Source organism: Mirounga leonina, unplaced genomic scaffold, assembly GCF_011800145.1.
Source record: "Mirounga leonina isolate KUSES-001 unplaced genomic scaffold, KU_Mleo_1.0 Mir_180, whole genome shotgun sequence".
Taxonomy (NCBI): Eukaryota; Metazoa; Chordata; class Mammalia; order Carnivora; family Phocidae; genus Mirounga; species Mirounga leonina.
In genome coordinates, this window is record NW_023270469.1 from 34,796,292 (window position 1) to 34,817,175 (window position 20,884).

At 47.9% G+C, this 20,884-nt stretch overlaps 1 protein-coding gene across 1 annotated transcript in view; it reads left to right on the top strand.

The window, feature by feature from the left end:
• The window catches only part of ABCC12 (ATP binding cassette subfamily C member 12), a 68,545-nt gene that overhangs the window by 33,519 nt on the left and 14,142 nt on the right, over nucleotides 1-20,884 (top strand). Inside the window, exons 12-21 of the mRNA XM_035025271.1 lie at nucleotides 2,505-2,577; nucleotides 4,242-4,445; nucleotides 7,811-7,945; nucleotides 8,054-8,135; nucleotides 8,209-8,283; nucleotides 11,149-11,238; nucleotides 11,903-12,006; nucleotides 13,883-14,080; nucleotides 14,848-15,074; nucleotides 18,925-19,062. Coding sequence (XP_034881162.1) covers nucleotides 2,505-2,577; nucleotides 4,242-4,445; nucleotides 7,811-7,945; nucleotides 8,054-8,135; nucleotides 8,209-8,283; nucleotides 11,149-11,238; nucleotides 11,903-12,006; nucleotides 13,883-14,080; nucleotides 14,848-15,074; nucleotides 18,925-19,062 — 1,326 coding nt within the window. The remainder of the gene's footprint in view (nucleotides 1-2,504; nucleotides 2,578-4,241; nucleotides 4,446-7,810; nucleotides 7,946-8,053; nucleotides 8,136-8,208; nucleotides 8,284-11,148; nucleotides 11,239-11,902; nucleotides 12,007-13,882; nucleotides 14,081-14,847; nucleotides 15,075-18,924; nucleotides 19,063-20,884) is intronic.

Consider the following 20,884-nt stretch of genomic DNA (forward strand, 5'->3'; position numbering starts at 1 on the left):
TGATTCAGTTTTGAAGATTGTATGTTTCTAGAAAAGTATCCATTTCTTCTAGGTTACCCAGTTTGTTGTCATATAATTTTTGTAGTATTCTCTTACAATCTTTTGTATTTCTGTGGTGTCAGTTGTTACTTCATTTCATTTCTGATTTTATCTTTTTGGGTCCTTTCTTTTTCTTGGCGAATCTGGCTAAGTGTTTATCAATTTTATTTATCTTTTCAAAGAATCAACTCTTGGTTTCATTAATTTTTTTCTGATTTGTTTTCATCTCTATGTCATTTATTTCTGCTCTGATTTTTATTATCTTTTCCTTCTACTCCTCTTGGGCTTTGTTTTTCTTTTTTTAGTTACTTTAAGTGTAAGGTTAGATTGTTTATTTCAGCTTTTTCTTGTTTCTTAGGTAGGCCTGTATCACTATATGTTTCCCTGTTAGAACTACTTTTGTTGTGTCCCAAAGATGCTGAACCATGGTGCTTTTATCTGTCTCCATATATTTTTTTATTTCTTCTTTGATTGCTTCATTGACCCATTGGTTGTTAAGTATCATGTTGTTTAGACTCCATGTGTTTGTGTTTTTCCCAGTTTTTTTTTCTTGTGATTGATTTCTAGTTTTATTACTGTTGTGATTAGAAAAGATTCGTGCTATGATTTCAATCTTTTTAAATTTATTGAGGATTGTTCTGTGGCCTAATATGCAATGTATTCTGAGAATGGTTCATGTGCACTTGAAAATAATGTATTTTCTTATTTTTGGATGGGATGTCCTTTATATATCTCTTATGTCCATCTGGTCAAATGCATCATTCAAAGACACTTTTCTTATTGATTTTCTGCCTAGATGATCTATCCATTGATGTACATGGGGTGTTAAAGTCTTTTACTATTATTGTAATACCATCAACCTCTCTCTTTATATTCATTAATATTTGCTTTATGTATTTAGGTGCTCCAATGTTGGATGCATAGACATTTACAATTGTTATATCCTCTAGTTGGATTGATCCCTTTATCATTATGTAATACCCTTCTTTGTCTCTTGTTACAGTCTTTGCTTTAAAGTCTATTTTGTCTAATGTAAATATTGCTACCTTGCCAAAGCCCTCAGTCTTAACCACCATATATATACCACTCCTAAATTTGGTGTATGGGCATGATGCTCAGGGCTCTGCCCAGCTTCTGTTCCAGGACGTTAAGTTCTGCCAGGGGTCAGCATGCCACCTGAAGGGCAGCTACCCATGATCTGCCTGCTCACTCTCTTGTTGGTGCCTTTTATTGGGAGAGTGTGTCCTGCAAAGTCTGAGTTGTGAGGCTTGCCCACTGTCATGCATTGAGAAGAGAGGACCCCAATGATGCTGATGATGCTGCTGATATCAACCAACTAATCAATCAATCAATTAATTAGTCAACTAATTAACCCTTATGGAGGCAGGCAGCCTGTCAAGTGGGACAGAAACCTAGGGCCCAGTGGTGGGAACCAGCTGCTCCTTGCACAGGGCATGAGCTTGAACTGACACCAGGAACATAAGGGAATTCAGAGCAGGAACTAGTCCCTGAAGCAGTGACATGGTGTATTGTGGTGCCCTGGGAAACAGTCTATCTACAGTGCGGGCCATCTGAGCGGGAATGAGGCACAGAGAAAACCCAGGGAGGAGGGTGTGAAACTCTCCCATATCTTGAGGCCTGAGCATTTTCCAGTTCCTACCCACTAACTTATTGACTTTCCTGGATCCCTTGCTGTCCGAAGTTCCCAGGGAGTGAGACTGGGGTCATGCCTGGTAGGTCATGGGTCCCCCAGCTTTGCTGTCCTTTGCAGGATGAAGTGCTGATCCCAGCAGCATGGCTGCTGAGAGTTGGTTAGAGCCTTGCCCATTAGACTCCCTACAGACTTGCCCAATGCTAGACAGTGGGCAATGCTGAGGGACAAAACAAAGAAGCTAGGAGGTCCAAGGCACTGAGATCCTATTCCTGCTTGGCCTCTGTTTTTCAGGCAGTATCCTCTGTGCCCAGCGTACTCAGGTGTCTCAGGGGGAGAAAGCCCTGCTCTTTCCAACCTGGTAGGAGTGACTGGTGGATTGAGGAGTATCCTGGAGCAGATGTCAGGGTCATCATTAGTAATCATCCCAGCACCTTGCTGTTAACCCTCCATACACACACATTTCTTCCATTTACAGTCTTGCATCCTCTGGGAAGCCTCCTACATTGATCTCAGCTCACACTGGTCATTCCCTTCTCTGACTTCCAAGAGCAATGCTAGCAGTTGGTGCCCCCAGTTTTGCCTTCAGAAGTTTCATGTCATTGAATCATCTTCCCCTCAGGGCAGGAAGCCTGTGAGGGAAGGAACCATCCCTGAGTCAACTCTGCATCAGGTGTGTGGGGAATGCCTAGGGGTCAGGGGGAGGCTTTGGACATCAAAGATGAAGCAACTGGCCAACTCCTTGCCTTAGCCCAGTGATACTGGCAATGGGGTCTTTTGTTACCATGCTTACTTCTGTCGTTTGTGTCCACAGGTATCAGCACACGGTTCGAGTCTGTGCCCTTCAGGAGGACCTGAGCAGCCTTCCTTATGGAGACCTGACTGAGGTGAGCAGAGCTAGGAGCTCAGTCGCACTGCAGCAGCATGGCAGCCTGGCTGTCCAGGTTGAAAGTGTTGAGGCTGGCAGGCCCTGGTTCCATCCACATTTGGATGCCCTGGAAGACAGAAAGGTCCTGGGAAGTATGGGAAAAGCCAAGTTCTACCATCCTGAATTCTCCATCTGGGTTTATTCTGGGGGAATATTACAACGGATGTGGTACCAACTCTACCTGTGTTGGGTTCAGTGTGGTCACTCCTGGAGCCATTCCCAATCTGCCTGTTAACTTAGAGAAGGTTTCTGGTGGAAGCTGCTTCCATATCTTATGGACTGGCTCTGTCCTCCAAACACAGAGGTCCAAGGATGCTGCATTGTGGCTGGAGTCTCAAGGGCCCCTTCTTGGCTCGTTTACTCTGCCCTCCAAACATTGCTTCCAGCTGCTTGTCCAAAAAGCTGCCTGGGCACAGGGTTGAGCCTGCCAACTCAGGTGACCCAAGGTAGAGGGTCACCATGCCATCTTCCTGTTTCCCCATCCCAGTGTGTCCTCTGCTTAGTCTTCGACTTTGCCCAAAAGCAAAAGAGAGTCTTGAAGAAAGACGAGTTTGGAATACATTGCCTTTCTCTGCTAGGGCCCTCAATGTGCCTATGTCAAGGAAATGGACACCACAGCCATCCTGGCCTGGCAGTCATCTTGCTGCAGCCCTGGCCCACCTCCCCAGGGTTTGCTTCTAGTCATCTCTACCTGCCTAAGTGTGCACTTGCCTTCCAGCCTCTAGACCTCTGTTCCTGCTATTGTTACCACCTTTCAGATTCCAACCACAAATCCACCCCCTTGAGGGAGACTTTCCTGAATCCCACAGTCTGCAGTAATTTGCCCCAGAATACGTATCTTATGCTTCTCAGTTGGCAATTGTTAAATTCTGCTTTGTACCATTATTATGTGCATGACCATGCCTCCACTTTCTGCTAATATGTGAACTCCCAGTAGATAGGGGACTTTTTTTGTCCAGCTTCATGTGTCCTTCCCCTGTGCTCAGCCCAATGCCTGGCTGAACATAATGGGGGCTCACTTTGGGGTCAGTTGGACAGAATAACCTAAAGTAGGTTATCTAGCTTTTCATCCTTTCTTACAAATACTTACTGAGCACCTGCTCTGGGTCAGGTGTGATGCCAGACTTTAGGGATATAGTGATAAACAAAGTAGACATGCCTTCTGTCTTTGTAGAGCTTAGAGGTTCTAGGGGAGGTGGGGAGTTGGTCCACAAGCAAGCAAATTGAGAGCCTCCTTGTCCATTTTCTCCCAGGCTCTGCTCCCTCCTGTTTACTTGTCCACTCTCCCAGAGCTTTCTGCTCAACAATTCCCTTTGGTGTTAGTGGTCAAGACATAGCCCGTCTCTATGGGCTATGCACTGGAAGGACAGGTCCCCCTTACTCAACATTGGAGTTTTTCTCTAGTTGCCACTGCCCACCAGGTTTCCTACAGAAGTGAGTCTTCCACTTCCCAGGGCATCTAGTGCAGTCAGGGGGTCCCTGCGAAGGGTGGAGGATCTGGAATGTAGTAATCATCAGTCTGCAGAAGAGTCTTGAGAAGATTCAAGAAGCTCTAGTTCCCTTGAAGACTGCAGGGTGGGAATGGGGCCCAGAGATGGACAGTAACATTGCTCCTGTCTACAGATTGGGGAGCGGGGCCTCAACCTCTCTGGGGGGCAGCGGCAGAGGATCAGTCTGGCCCGTGCTGTCTACTCAAACCACGAAATCTACCTGCTGGACGACCCCCTGTCAGCAGTGGATGCCCACGTGGGGAAGCATGTTTTTGAAGAGTGCATTAAGAAGACGCTCAGGGGGAAGACAATCGTCCTGGTGACCCATCAGCTGCAGGTGACTGGGACTGGCAGGATTCATGAGGTCACAGGATGGGTGTGGCACCTAATGCTCACAGAGTCTCCTCTTCTGCCTAAACCTGTCCCAACCAAGGCTGGCGTCACCTGGACAGGGTCGGGGATGGAGAGAGCAAGGTGTGTAGGTTACATTCATGATTTTCCCCAGCCATCCCAGCTTGCACATAGCCCTGCCTACTGTTCTCTGGGCATAGCCTCTATTGGTTCTAAATTTGGGTTCAGTGGGGCCAAGTCTTTTTTCCACCAGAGGATAGACTCTCCAGAAGCAAATGACCCCTATCTATGGGGTGGACATGGGCCACTTCCTCCAGCTCTGGACCACTGACTGTGGGGAGGTGGGAAGCCAGGAGCAAACAATTCAGGCCCCACCCTTCCTCCAGCAAGGGCTAGGTGGGCCTGAGGACAGGAGAGCCTGGAGGGGGATAAGAGGCTCTGATGCCCTTGGTTAGAGACCAGGGCTTTTGGGCTAAGGCAAGACTCTTCCTTTCTCAGAGCCACCATCTTAGGCTTAGGAACATGAATCTTGCTGAGGAGTTACTAAGCTTGCCCTGAATGCGCTTGAGAATTGGGTAGGGTGGGGAGAGTTCTCACAGTGTCCGCCTCATCAAGGGTTCTGAATGCCTGGTAGAATACAAGACTCCCCTCTACCCTGAGACAAACCAGATTTCCCCCTGCCTCTATCTCCCCTCTCTACGGTGAGCCCCTATAGGTGTGGGGTATGTGTGTGTGTATATGTGTGTGTATATACACGTGTGCATCTCCTGCTGGAAGAGAGATCCCATGGGACTGACCTGCATTGAGAGGACTGTTGGAGCAGAAGTCCTATCTTCTCTCCTCTCCTGCTACCTGTGGGGAAAATATTCAACAGGGGCCTGGTCTGAGAGTAAGAGGCAGACCTCATGGTCTTTGCAAGGGTAAGTCAACCTAGGGGAGGGGGAGGCAGATGAGATCACCATGGCTACAGGGTGCTCTAACCAGCATTTCTAGGATCTTCTATCAGTGGCCAGAAGGGCCAGCTTGAAGAGGGGGAAGTTTCTTAAAGACCCAGGAAAACCATTCCTTCCCATTGCTGTAGTTTTGCCCCCAGCTTGTATCTCTTTGCTGGAGACTGGAGTTCTCAGAATAAGTTCCAAGCATCTGAATTTTGGGTTCCCTCTGAGTGGGCTCGGTCACCTCCAGGAAGCATCCAGTGTGGTGCCGACAAGTTACTCTCCTGGCCAGGCATCAGAGTGGAAGAGAAGGTTGGATTTCTTCTGGACCCCCATGAGGTCAGTGGGAAGGGGCTCTTGCCCAGCCAGGGTGCTAAATGTTGTAACCACAGCTCTGCACCGTGAGGGTCCAAGCCCTGGAGACCCCCTGCAGTGGGGAGGGCTGTCCTCCTGAGGGGTCCTGGGGATCTGGACGGAGACTTCTGGCCCCTGACAACTGTGGGTCATAGTTGTCTTTGCAGGAATCTTCACTGGGGGGAATCGTCTCCTCAGCCCTGGTCCAGTCTTTGAACCTTGATGATTAGAAGCATGACCTCAGGCAAGAACTATCTTTTCCCCAGGCCTAAGTCTCTTCAAAGAGTCTACCTTTCACCAAGGTCATTTTCTTTCTTTGAGTGTTTAAAAATGCAAGCAGCCACCAGATGGCACTGGAGTTTCAGTCCAGCTGTCCGTTGTTGGGGAGGAGGGGGCTCCGTGCCCCTGAACTGAAGCCCCAGGACTTTTCCAGAATAGTGTTCCACTGCTTTTACTCTCCGGCCCACAGCCAATCCGGATGCTTCCAGTTCTTGGGCTGGGCGATTGCTCTTCTTTTCCATGAGGAAACAAATGAAATGAGGCCTGCGGTCACTACTGAAAACCAGCCCAGGGTCAGATTTTGAGAGTTTGCAGAACAAAGCTGCTCAAATCACGCCAGATCTCACTGGCATGAACTGGGGGGCTCACTAGCCAGAGGGCCCTCACCAGGAACTTCTGGGGCTAGAATGTGGGCCCCCAGAGAGGAAGAAAAGGCTGTGAGGCTGCCACATACCCCACACTGGTGCCTCAGTTTCCCTATCTGGAGAATGGGCTGATAACAAAGCTGCCACTTCCTTTACTGGCTTGTGGGAGATTGAGACATAAGAGCCAAACTTTGAAGATGAGGCTTTGAAAAGCTAGAAGATGCTATATAAAGGAGAGAGGCTATTTTCAGGAAAAAGGTTCTCAGAAAGTGTCTCAACTGGACATTAAAAGCTAGGCTGTTGCTGCTTAGCTATCTGGGAAAGTGGACAAGGAGCTGAGTCATTAGTCCAAGGGAGGCAGAAAGGCTGGAGCTGCCCAAGCTGTCAGAACTGTTGTCATCTGGTCTTTTGGGCACCACCCTCACCCCCCAACACCCCATCGGGAGTGCAGTGACCAAATGTAGCTGCTTCTCTCAAGCTTTGAATCAGTGGACCCCGAATTTAGGGGAAGACCTCTGGCCTGTATTGCAAAGGCTTCGTTAGGCTGACCCATCTTAAATCTCACAGCATTTTGCTCCTCTAGGAGGGGCTTCCTGCTCTTAGATGGGTTGATCCTATGGAGAGAAATCTATCCCGTTTCAAATAAGAGGAAAGCCCTATTAGCAGAACTCTTTGATCTCAGGAGTGATATGTAAATGAAGGGAACTCAAATTAGAAAAACAGAAGTGCTTTGGGCAAAATGTGGCTATATTTTTATCATACAGATAAAGCTGGTGTAAACTCCTCAGGCCTGGTGTGGTGGGGGGTGGTCAGGGGAGGAGTAGGGCCTGGTGGCCGGAGACTGCTCCATGTTCTGCTTCTCCTGGGCTAGATGAGGATGATGAGGTGGGCTTGTAACGTTATACCAAAGGAAGGTCATTGCTGAGGTCTCCACCAGATCTTGTCTTGCAGTAACTTGTCAGTTTCATATTCCAAATCCCAACTGCCGCCTGATCAGATTTCTTAGCAGGGCAGCTCATTTTGGGAGCAGTGTTTCAAGTGACAACCAGAAGCCCCCTTGTACTCAAGACACCAGTAGGCACTAGATCAGTGCTTCTCAAGTGGTGGCCATTTTGCCCTTTAGAGGGCTTTTGTCAATAGCTGGAGACATTTTTGCTTATCACAACTGGGGTCAGGGGGTGCTACTGGCATCTAGGGGGTAGAGGGAAGGAGGAGGCTGCTAAATATCCTACAATGCACAAGACAGCCCCTGTCCCCGCCCCAACAGCAAAGAATGATCTGGCCCTCAGTGCCAACAGTGCCAAGGTTGAGAACCTCTGTACTAGAGGAGATTGGGGTGCCACTGGGAGGAAGTTGGGCATGGCACTCTTCTCTTACTAGGCAGAGGTTCGCTGTAGATCATTTTAATATCTTTGCAGTTCTTGGAGTCTTGTGATGAAGTCATTTTGTTAGAAGATGGAGAGATTTGTGAAAAGGGAACCCACAAGGAGTTAATGGAGGAGAGAGGGTGCTATGCAAAACTGATTCACAATCTCCGAGGGTTGCAATTCAAGGTAACTCTTTACACCTGGGTGTAAGAGATGGGGTCCTTCCCTCTCAATCTCTAGCCTGGAAGAAGTCCTGTCCTGTAGCTTTCAGAAGGACTGTCATTTTGTCTCCAGGATCCTGAACACATTTACAATGCAGCAATGGTGGAAGCCCTTAAGGAGAGCCCCGCTGAGAGAGATGAAGATGCTGGTACAATCGAGTTCGAACCACTCCTCTCTTATTGCCCATGGCTCATGAGCGGACACAGATCTCTCTTTATTTCTCACCCTAGCTCTGGCTCCAGGAGATGGGAAAGATGAAGGAAAAGAACCTGAAACGGACTCAGAATTTATAGACATAACAGGTATTTGCTATTCGTTCCCTCAGTTATATAGTCTTAAATATTTGTTGAGCATTCTGGATAGAGAAATGTAGACACATTGTAAGTCCTTTGGGAGCAGCTAGAATTAATACAGCTTACTGTCATGTGAGCCTTGGGGTTCAACTGCCTGAGTCCAAACTCTGGCTGAACTACTTACTAGTTTTATGAGTTGCCACAAGATACTTGTCCACTCTGAACCTTAGTTTCTTAATCCATAAAATGGGGAGATAATAACCAACCTCATAAATTCTTGCAAAGATTACATGAGAAACTGCACATAAAATGATTAGTCCAGTGTCTGATGTATAGTAACTCTCAACAGTTGTTATTATTGTTATTAGTTAGAGAGGTCAAAGCAGTGCACAAAGATTGGTTAGAGGCAAAAGCACACACAAGAGAGATGTGTCACACTCTTTATGGGGAGCATTGAGAAAGGAATGTGCAGCACTGAAGAGACTGGGTGGGAGGACTAACTATTCTGCTATGTGCTGGGCACCACACTTGTCTGCATAGACAAAAATATGAGATCTCAGGATCTCATGGTCAGGTGGGCAACACACTCAAGGGCCCTTGACAATCCTGGGAAACTGGGATAAGGGTAATGGGAAGTTGGAGTGGGCATTAACAAGTCAGGGAGGGCCTCACAGAGGTGGCAACCTTGGGACTAGTCCTTCGAGGATATGTAGACATTTTCTGGGGGCACTGTGGTGAGAAGGTGGGGAAGGGGGAGGATTTTGAGGCTGAGGGCAGGAAGGAATTCCAGGAAGGCAGAGAGAAGAGATGTGGGAGATAAGATAAGCCTGGTGTGGGTCAGCCTCGTCAAGCTCCCTCTTCTCCTCCCCACACACTGTTCCCTTCCACCCCGATATCTGTTCAACACTTGTTGAGCATCTACTCTATGCCCTTCCCCGGGGCTGGGCACGGAGAGGGCGGGGATCCAGATCCACTGTCTCTTTCCTCAAAGTGCCATTGGTGGCTTTCCAAGTTAGAGCTCTATTCCTCAATAATGTGTAGCTGAAAAAAAAAAAAAACAAACCTCAGTGTATTTCATCAAATTTAAGATAGCATCCATTTTAAGATCACCATCGTTTTATGTACCACTTAGAAAGAAAAATCTCTGCCAATTAGATGATATGGCATACTACCGAATGGAAGGCACATCCTGATTTCAGAGATGTTAAAATGTGAGAAAAAAAAAAAATGTGAGTCTTTGAATCGATGAAATTTGGCACCATTAATGGTGCTTGTGACAAATGCATGCACGTTTGGAAAGACAACATATTTTTATCGCTCTGGAGGCGGCCAAGGCTGAAGTGAGGTACCCACCATCTCTTCCATGCCTTCCCAGGAAAGCTCCAGGCTGCCTAGGATGTGAGGTCTTGTGGAGAAAGTAAACCCTGCTCCTCTTTTTCTCCTCACCCCACTTCTCTGGAGGGGATACTGAGCGTGTGAAATCACCTGCTCTGAAAGCTATAGGAAGGGAGCCAGTTAAAGGCGGCTGTGCCCACCACGCCTGGCATCAGGGCATTTTCTAGAGCATCATCAGCGCTCCTGGCTGGGCTGGTGGGCTACAGTGGGATTTGACTAGTTCCCTTTGTGCCCCACGATGCCTTTCATTAGGCTCAGGCGACCCACTGAGGCATCTCCCTCATCTTGCAGGCCCAGAGAGAGACACAATGAGAGGAAGTCAGGCTGAGCACTTTCAAAGAAGCACGAAGGTTCCCAGGCAGAGGGTATAATCGTAGCTCTATTCATGGCACCTTTGAGGTGTGACGGTTATTCCTCTTGGAGCAAGGTGCAGAGAGCCCACGCACGCGCAGGGGGACCCCTGGCTCTAGCTCTATTTATCTCTGTTTATAATAGCCATGTACGGTTTAGGATTCTGCTTTGGAGCTGACATTTTCATGCTTGTCTGTGAAGGAGAGGAAGGAGACAAGTACTCAGTTCTGACCGTTGGGAGCTGCTTGATCCAGCATCCCTGAACCTCTGGATGTGCTTTCCATGAGAACTTGACAGTCATTTTCCCTTCCCTTTGGAATGTGGAGAGGACTTGGGACAGCCCCATGGAGGGGATCGGGAGTCCAGGCAGTGGCTGACTGAGGAGGATGCCCTGGGTTTATTCTGCAAGGCATGAGCTCTGAGAAGACAGGAGCCACCTCCTTCTTGTTCACCCTTCAGTAGTTGCTGTGGGTGCCTTTAGCACTTCAGTGCCTGAAGCCGGACTCCCAGCTGTATTCTCTTGCCTGGGGGCTCTCTCTGCAAGCTGCCAGCCTCAGGTTAAGCTAGAAGGGCTGGGGAATTAAGCCCCACAGGGAGAAGCCCTCACCCAGGGTCCAGTGGGATTTGTAGAAATATCCTCTATCCGTCTGGTCAGGTGAAAACCTGTGACGTGGGTGTTCCACACTGGCTCCGACACTTCTCTACATAGGATTAAGCTCCAGTTGCCCACAGGGCTCGCTGGCTTGATGAGATGCCTTCTATTGTTCCCTTTCCCATGCCCTACAGCTCCTGAATAAACTGCGTGCATTCATACCCCCCTCTTAGGAACTACTTCTGGAGAATTAGACCCAAACAACCCCTGTATTCCAGGGCTGAGCACATAGTAGTTGCTTCATAAATATTTCTGGAAATACTGAAAGCCCCCTGCCTTACAGGGCTGTGATAAGGATCAAATCAAATAACATGAGCAAAAATGTGTTGGGAATTTCAAAGTGTAGGACAATGGAAGGAAGGGTGGAAACTGCCCCCATTGGGGGTGTGGAGATGCAAGAGGGGTGTGTCTGACCCACTGGGCTCCCTCCCGCCTGCCGCCAGCAGGCGCCACAGGACTTGTGTCTGTCTCCATAGTTCCTCTGCACCAGCTCGTCCAGACTGAATCCCCTCAGGAAGGAACCGTGACCTGGAAAACGTATCACACGTACATTAAGGCTTCTGGAGGTTCGATATAAAACAACGGGTTTCTTGATTTAATTTGCATTAGAAAATCCTTTCTCAAACTGTTGGGTTCACGTTTTATGATTTTCTTAACAATTACTCCTTTTATGTTAGAGCTATTTATCCATGCTTTTATTTTTTTTTCCATCTGAAGTCTGATAATACAGCCTTTTAAATGGAATCACCCTTTATCTCCATTAAAGCGGCCAGACTCTATTGAAACTGAGTGAGCAGCAGCTTGAACCAGCCGTGGTTCTTCCGCACCTCGCTGCCTTTTCACTGAGCACTGCAGCAGTCTGCTCATGGCCTGCCTTAGTGCAAGGTCCCCATCTCGATATGCAAAAATACCTTCCAGTTTTATTCCCTGTCTCTGCCCAGCAAGACTGAGCTTTTGTTTGTTTTTGAAGAACACTGAGTTGCTTCTATTAAGGTGCATGTTGGTGGTTTTTTTCAATATATTGGCAATTTGGACCCATTTTCCAACCAGGTGGAACACATGTCCCCTTCAGGGTTCAGGGTCACAACCCCCAGACTTGTGACAGTAGCCTGAAAGGCAGTTCCCAGGGGTGGGGGCCCTCTTCCTGCAGGCTTTGAATTTTCTATCAGGGCTGGGCCCACTGTAGCCCCCTCCTCTGTAACCCCCTGGACCCCTCCTCTCCTCTTGTAGGGTACCTCCTCTCTCTGTTCGCTGTGTCCCTCTTCCTCCTGATGATCGGCAGCTCTGCCTTCAGCAATTGGTGGCTGGGTCTCTGGCTAGACAAGGGCTCACAGGTGAGTTTCCCTTGGGCATTGGAAAATGATGAGTCAGTTGCTGACGCAGAGCATGAATGCACCCAACACCACGCAATGAACCTCCCACTGCCTCTTTCCATGAAGTTGAGATCAGTTCCCTGCACAGTTCGATTCCTGAAATTCCCTTTGGTTTTGCAAGACAGGCAGGGCATCTGGATTTTTATGTGCCACCTTCAGATTTTAAAGGACTGACGAAAAAGACTGTGATTGTGCCAGGCAAATGCAGCATGTCTGTGGAGTCATGCCTGTGTAGGATAGAGTCAGTCCTGAAGCCTCCATTATGAGGCACCTCTGAGGATGGCCGTGGAGGGGCCGGGGAAACCTAGCATGGGCTTTAATCTTCCTGCCTCTGAACAGAAGCTGACATCTTATTGTTGACACTGTCAGGTGTCAGAGTGTTTCATCTCTCTCTGCCCTCCAAAGTCCCTCTACAGGAACTGGACATGCAAAAGCCAGACTCAGCTCCTGGTTGTGCTGCAGAGCTACCCTGTATCTTTCTGAGACACCGGGTATCTGCCACCCAAGGGTCTCCTCTAGACCAGGGTCCCTCCTGGAAAGGACTGATAATTCTGCTCTTGCTGGAGCTTGATAAAAACTCTCCCAGCTTTTGGCCAATGGTTTCTAAGCTTTCCTGGAGCCCCTGGGAATGGTGTGGGCCCATCTGCAAGATGACATTTTGGTATAGTTCTGTTGCTATGACAACAAAAGTGGGAAGGCACTGGGGAGATGTGGGCCGGGGAGAGGTCACCCTAGCTCTCCTGGAAGTTGGCACAGCTTCCTGAGGGCTTTCCCAAGGGGAGAAGCCAGCGGGTGCTCTGCACTGTGTAGGAAGAGCACCATTTCTAGAATATTCTCCCAGATCCTCCCTGGCTCATTAAGAGCTCTGGGACCTCCCCCTAGGTGTGGTGCTTCCCCAGTGGGCGGGTGCCATTGGCTAATTGAGCAGCAGCAGGGCAGACCCAGGCATTTGCCCGCTCCCAGACACTGGGCACAACTTGACGCACAGTGAAGCCTCAAGCTGGGCCTTTCATCAATTAGCTCCCCAGGGATGCTTTTGCTTTTATGGATATTCACCCATCAGCCGTCACCTCTGGTTTACATTTCCACTATTGCTGTAATCAGCAAAATGGCATTTAAAAGAAAGATGCTTGTTTGCTCCCCAGAGGCAGTCTTGACTTTCAGCACATGGCTCAGAGAAAAATGAAGCTGCCAATTTCTCAGGAGGAGGAGATGGCCTCTCCCCAGAAGGGCTAGCAGAAATGTGTGTTCTCCCCCCAGCAGGATGGAGCCGCATGTGGTCTTCTTGAATCTTCCCAGAGCCCTGAGGTTCACCAGGCTCCCTCCGCCCCTACCAGGGACTTCAGGGCAGTGGACCAGTTCCCCCCAAGGTGCTCCTTGAGAAAAGGAAAGGGAGGGGACTGTGGGGTTGGCTTGATATCCTGTCCTGTATGGGCTGCCTGAGGGCTCTTCAGCCAGCCTCACGGAATCCAGATTTCCTGTGCTTCTGTAATCTTCCTGGCCCAACATCACCTCTCATCTCTGATGCATAGTTCGCTTCTGGGACAGAAGTTATCTGGCTGCCCTGTGCCTGCCTGGTTTGTCTGCTTTGCTTGCCCACTGACTGTGCCGAGCCTCAAGCCTTGTAAGTCAGGTGCCTTGGCGGCAGGGAGCCCAGCCGGAGGACCCAGGCAAAGCGCAGAGGTCCTCAAAGGGAAGTGACCTGATTTTACTACCTGGTTCATTCTTCGCAATCATGTACCTCCTTTGTTTCTTCTCTCCGGAAAGATCCTCTGGCCAGTTCCCACTTTCCTGACAATTTACCAATTCTTGGCGCTTCTCTTGCTTTTCTCCGAAGATGACCTGTGGGCCCCAGGGCAACGAGAGTGCGTGTGAGATGGGCGCAGTGCTGGCAGACACAGGGCAGCACGTGTACCAATGGGTGTACGCAGGGAGCATGGTGTCTGTGCTGACCTTTAGTGTCATTAAAGGTTTCACCTTCACCAAGACCACACTGATGGCGTCCTCTTCATTACACGACCGCGTGTTTGACAAGGTACCGCTCCCAGGGGCTGCACGCAATTCCAGTCGTTGAGTCAATAGCATTTACTGAGCACCTATGACACATCAGGCACTGTGCTGGGCTCTGGGCACAGACACATGCTCAAGGGGCTTACAGTATCTACTGTTGACTGTGAAGGCAAACTCCGGGGACTGTGGGGATGTGTCAGGGGCCCTCAGGCTAGACTGGGGGTGGAGGTGAAGGCGGTCAAGAAGGTTTCCCTGAGGACACTGCACTGCACTGGAACAGACATGTGCCGGCCAGCAGGCCATCTCCAGCTCCAAAGAGCCCTGAGTCCACAGACGGCCTCCAGAAGTGCTTCTGGCCACCTCCTCATTCCACTGCTGCAGTAGGCAGAATTGATTTATTTTATTGATTTATTTTATTGCCAGGGCCCTGGCCGGAGCCCACAGGTGTGGCTCACACTAGGCAGAGAGACACAGGGGAACTTAGCTTTTTATTGCCCCTGGGCACAAAATACCCTCTTCCTCCCAAGGCACCCCGGGCTGCATCCCAGGTTTGGAGGGAGGCCTGACCTGTGGGAGCTCTCCCTGGGGCTCCACACACAGGCTGAATCTTTCCCACACTCTCGTTCACGGGGGGCATAAGAATGGGGTGCACCCTCACTTTCCCAAGATGGCCTGGGACACGGTGTTAGGCCCTGGAAAAATGCTCAAGCTGCTCGAAGTATCCCAGCCCCAGCAGAGTGGTCGGTGTTTCCTAAACACACACCTCATTTTGGACTCTGATTTTATCCACAGATCCTAAAGAGCCCAATGAGCTTCTTTGACACGACTCCCACTGGCAGGCTAATGAACCGTTTTTCCAAGGATATGGACGAGCTGGATGTGAGGCTGCCATTTCACGCAGAGAACTTTCTGCAGCAATTTTTTATGGTGCTGTTTATTCTTGTGATATTGGCTGCTGTGTTTCCTGCTGTCCTTTTAGTCCTGGCCGGCCTTGCTGTTGGCTTCTTCATTCTTTTACGGTAGGTCGATGCACTATTTAAAAAGGAGCACATGAAACCTTTATGTATTTGGTTAACTCTGCTCAATGACGGGGTAGTATCAGGTGATGCAGAATCCTTGCTGTCTTCTCTGACTGTGGGAGCATATTGATTTTTAGTCTCGATGAAATGCCAGGTGCTATGCTCAGTGCTTTGCATACATCTGGCATTTTAGCCTCAGAGTAACCCTGAGAGGTGGGCGTGATTGGGAAGGTTAAGTCAGTGGTCCTAGGCCAAGAAACTAGTAACCATGGTTGCTGTCTGTCTGCTGTTGTGTCCTCAGTCACGGAGCTCTCTCTGCCATCCTGTTGCTGGAGAAGAGAGAGAAGACCAGTCCTTAGTCACTCTGAGCTTTGGGAACTAGCCCCCACCCTAACTGCTGATATGGTTAGAGAAAAGCTTCAGGCAGCTAGGCACTGGGGAGTCCTGCTGAGGCTGTGCCCCATTGCTACTTCCTCACCCACCTTGGAGGGAAGCAGGAGGGTGGATTGACCCCAGCCCTCGAGGAACCCAGTTCTTCCCTGTTGCTGGGGTGAGCTGGAGCTCTCAGCGGGCAGCATGGTCGGTATTGTGTAAGGCCAGATGGTTGGAAATCAGAGAAATTTGCACCAGACCCCCAGCCCTACTGCAAAACTAGCTGGAGGACCTTGGGGCAAGCCTGTTTCCTCATCCCTAAAGGTAATCGTTAAAACGTACACCTGGCACATGAACCAGGGGGTTATTGTGAGGATCAAATGAGACTATAGGACTCTAAGTGGCTTATAAATTAAAAATGGAATACAGTTGACCCTTGAACAACACGAGTTTGAACTGCTCATGTCCACTGATATGTGGACTCTTTTTTTGATAAATACAGTACCATACTATAAATGGTTTTTCTCTTCCTTTTGATTTTTTTAATGACTTTCTTTTCTCTAGCTTACTTTATTGTAAGAATATAGTATTTAATACATATAACAAAATATGTGTTAGTTGATGTTTATGTTATTGATAAGGCTTCCAGTCAACAGTAGGCTACTAGTAGTTAAGTTTTTAGGGAGTCAAAAGTTATATGCAGATTTCCAACTGCATGGGGGATTGGCGCCCCTATCCTTGCACTGTTCAAGGGTCAGCTGTACAATGTTATAGAAACTGAGTTTTCATAAAACTCAACAATATGTTTATTATGCTCCTAGATGTGCCGAATTTTGGGCTGGACACTGAGGGTCTCAAAGAGGGTCCCCCAAATTGTAAAGGATTCAGCCCCAAATCCTGGACCTGCCTCCACCTGTAAGCAAGTTTGTTTTCATCCAGGGACACCACACTCAGAACAGTTTTAGAAATATCACTTTGGCCCCAGTGTGGAGGATGGATGGAGCTACAGAAAGATCAAGACCAGGGCTATGGGATGAGAGACTCTTGAAATGTAGAGTCTGAATGAGAGATGAGACAGGCGGAAGCAGTAGGGGACAGAAAAGAGGGGTGGATTTAGGAGCCATTTCTGAGATGGTCTTTGGGGTTGGGGGATGGGAGAGGCCAAGGATGGGTCCAAGATAGGGAGTGACGTGAAGAGAGATACAGGTGATATGGGAAGAGAAGCGGTTTGGGTAATCAAGTCTGTGGGCTTACATTTGGATGTTTGTAGTTTGTGGGTCAAGTCCACAGATGGTGCCAACAGACAGTGGGAAGGGAGGGTCTAGGGATGCACTGGGGCTGGAGAGGTGGACTCTGTATCCTTGGCTTCTGTGTAGGAGCTGGTGTGACCGTGAGAACTAGCACCAGTGCCCTGGGCTCTCTCTTTGGTCTCCCACTATCTCCCTGGTGACTCCAAGAAAGGTCACATGGCCTCACTGTCCAGCCTCAAGGGTTTATTGTGATGACCCAATAAAATACTTTCTCCAAGTTCTTTGCAAAGATAAAGATGTCTTGGATACCACTTCTTAAAATGGACTCCTTGGCTTGGTGCTTGTTTTTGTAATCCCTGTGTTTGACCGACCATTGTTTCCATCTGTTCTCCAGTTTATACTGTTGATTTACTTAGCAAAAGTTTTTCTCTGCTCTGCACCCCTCCTTCTTGCTACAAAGACAGGCCAGACCATGGCTGGCTATGACTGAATCACCTAAATATTTCCAGCTAACTCACTTGAGCTCTGAGCTAATGAGGTTTTCCTTCCTCTCCCCCAGGTAGTTTTAGCTGAGAGTCTGGAGGGCAGATTTGATTCGCTGTCATAGGCCAGCCTGCCAATGTGCATGCCTGAGGGCAGTAGTCTGGTGCTCAGCAGGGTCCTGGAGCTTCAACACCCAGGGGAGTTGCATCCTATGGAGGAGTTTGGTTCTAAAGTCAGCTCCTGAGGCTATGATTCAAATTACCTTTGAAAATGCCTTTAGAAGACCACGCATTGGCAGTTGAGGACCAGATTTTCCTCTAGAATTGGAAAAGATCACTTTTTCTTTGGTTGGGTCCCAAAAAGTGGTTGGCTTGTATTAGGAGCTGCATTGTATGAAAATTTCTGGTCTTCAAAGATTGGAATCACATCTCCTGCAGCGAGACACTCATGCTACAAGAAGCACTCAAAACTGAGACCACAGCAAGGAATGGCTCACATTTCTGAGACTCCCTTCCTTCCTTCCTTCCTCCCTTCCTCCCGTCATCCCTTCCTCCCTTCTTCCCTTCCTCCCTTCCTCCCTTCCTCCCTCCCTCCCTCCCTCCCTCCCTCCCTTCCTTCCTTCCTTCCTTCCTTCCTTCCTTCCTTCCTTCCTTCCTTCCTTTGTAGTTTCAGGTTTAAATTCCAGTTAGTTAACATATAATGTAATAATAGTTTCAGGAGTAGAATTTAGTGATTCATCACTTCCATACAACAGCCAGTGCTCATCACAAGTGCCCTCCTTATTGCCCATCACCCATTCAACTCATTCCCCCACCTATGTCCCTCCATCAACCCACAGTTTGTTCTCTATAGTTAAGTCTGTTTTATGGTTTGCCTCTCTCTCTTTTATTTTCCCCCATGTTCATCTGTTTTGTTTATTAAATTCCACATATAAGTGGAATCATACGGTATTTGTTTTTCTCTGACTGACTTCACTTAGCATAATACAATCTAGCTCCAACCATGTCATTGCAAATGGCAAGATTTCATTCTTTCTTGATGGCTGAGTAATATTCCAGTGTGTGTGTGTGTGTGTGTGTGCACGCGCACGCGCGTGTGTGTATACCACATCTTCTTTATCCATTCATCAGTCGATGGACATTTGGGCTCTTTCCATAATTTGGCTATTGTTGATAATGCTGCTATAAACATCACAGTGCAAGCATCCATTTGAATCAGTATTTTTGTATCTTTTGGGTAAATACCTAGTAGTGCAATTGCTGGGTAGTTCTATTTTGAACTTTTTGAGGTACCTCCATACTGTTTTCCAGAATGGCTGCACCAGTTTGCATTCCCACCAACAGTGTAAGAGAGTTCACCTTTCTCTGCATCCTTGCCAACATCTGTTGTTTCCTGTGTTGTTAATTTTAGCCATTCTGACAGGTGTGAGGTGATATCTCACTGTAGTTTTGATTTGTATTTCCCTGATGATGAGTGATGTTGAGCACCTTTTCATGTGTCTGTTAGCCATCTGGATGTCTTCTTTGGAAAAATGTTTATTCGTGTCGGAGACACATTTCTGAGACCCCATCTGTCCCACAACCAGGATGGCCTGTCCTAGAGGAGAGTGGTGGGCCAACCCCTTCTCCCTAGTTATATGGCATCCATCTGACTTAAACTTTGTCTTGAGTGCATAGTCGGACCTGTGTGTGCTAAGAGCAAGCCCTTCAAGACCCCATTTTGTGGCCCTCTTGATTTACCCACAGCATTTTCCATAGAGGAGTCCAGGAACTCAAGAAGGTGGAGAACATCAGCCGGTCTCCTTGGTTCTCCCACATCACTTCATCCATGCAGGGCCTGGGCATCATCCACGCCTATGACAAGAAGGAGGACTGCATTAGCAAGTGAGTCCAGTGCCGGGCCCCTGCTCCAGGGCTCCCCACTTCACCCCTGACCCTGAATGGGAGGTAACAGGAATAGATGGCTTCTCTGGCTCTGAGAAAGGAAGTCTGGGATGCTGGGGACTCAGTTTGTGAATTGCTGGCAGAATCAAGAAGGAGCAGTCTAAGGCACTAGAACTTTCTCCCTAGTATCTGGGGCCCCAAAAGTGGTGAGCTCATTCAATGACAACCTCAGCATGTGAATTTATGTGTTTTATTTTTTGCACTAGAAGCAAAATGTGTCCAATTCAGGAAAGTAGGAGAAAGCAGGAAAAAGAAGGAAAAAAATCACTCATAGGTCCCCAACCCAAATCCCATTAGTATATTCATATATTTCCTTCCAGTCTTTCATTTTTTCTATTTCTTAAGTACTCATAATCATGTTTGTCTCATTTTATTTTTAAATGTCATTTTTTAAATGTTATAACATATTTCTCATAAAAATAAATTTTAAAGGCCATATTATATTTTACTTGATGGATACAGCACTTTCCTTCTTTTTAAAATGTGGGGACTAGATGAGTAAATTTCTCTGGAGTCTTCCAGCTCCAAACTTCTAAAATACAGTATAAATTGTATCAACCATGTAGGCTCACTGTGGTAGCAAAGACCTCCAAATTTTAGGGGCTTAACACAGTATGTGTTTATTCTTCCTAGAGTCACATTTTAATGAGAGTCCATAGGGCAGGGGAAAGAGGTGTTGTTCTACCTGGGGCTTTTCCATCCTGAAGGCCTTGGGGGTCTTCTCCAGGATCCTCTGTGTCTAACTGAAAGATAAGGTGAGGAATGGATGCAGAACCTCATGGGAAATTTTTATGGGTTAACTCCAATGAAGATACTCATCATTTCTGCACACTCATTGACCAGACTTCATTCACATGGGCTCACCAAACTGCAAGGGAGGCTGGGAAATGGAGTCCAGCTGTGCCCATAGGAGGAAAAGAAAATGGAGTTTGGTGAATCCATAGCAGTATCTACCACATTGGGTGTTCCATTTTGTTCTGTTTGTTTGTTTGTTTCCCTATATTTTCCCACCTTAAAAACCTAAAGCTTGGGGCACCTGCCTTCAGCTCAGGTCATGATCTCAGTGTCCTTGGATTAAGCCCCACATCGGGCTGTCTACTTAGTGGGGAGCCTGCTTTTCTCTCTCCCTCTGCCTGCTGCTCTGCCTGCTTGTGTGCTCTCTCTCTGTGTCAAATAAATAAATAAAATCTTAAAAAAAAAAAAAAACAACCTAACACACACTCCAAGTTTGGGTCTAATTTTCTCTCTCTCTCTCTCTTCCCATACTTCGCTACCTAGGATTTCAGTGTAGACTCGGCATGCCAGCTTGCCTTTAGTTCAATCAGTGGCTGTGCTGTTCCTAGTTTAACCTGCATGTCATCTGTCAAGAGTCCTGCATCACACATGGACCTTCCCATGTCCTGGTCATGAGGAAAGGCTCCTGTCCATGGAGTCATTCATTGACTTACTCAGGACAAACAAAACAGATACAAGCTTTGTCTTCCTGCAGATTGTCATCCAAGGTTTTCAGGGAAATTCTATGGGACAGCTGAGTCCTACATGACTGATGGGGTCCTTCGTCCCCTTCTTTTAATACTTTCTTTCCTGCCGTGGACTTTCCAGAGGGCTTGGGCTTCTGACATGTATTGCTTTTGTCACCAGACAAAAATGCCACAGGATTGAACAGAGCCTTGAGGTCAAATTCCAATCTGTTTCTTTTGTTCCTGTGCAGTCTAACCAACCACACAGATAGGACCACACATGACTTCTAAGTCACTTAAAC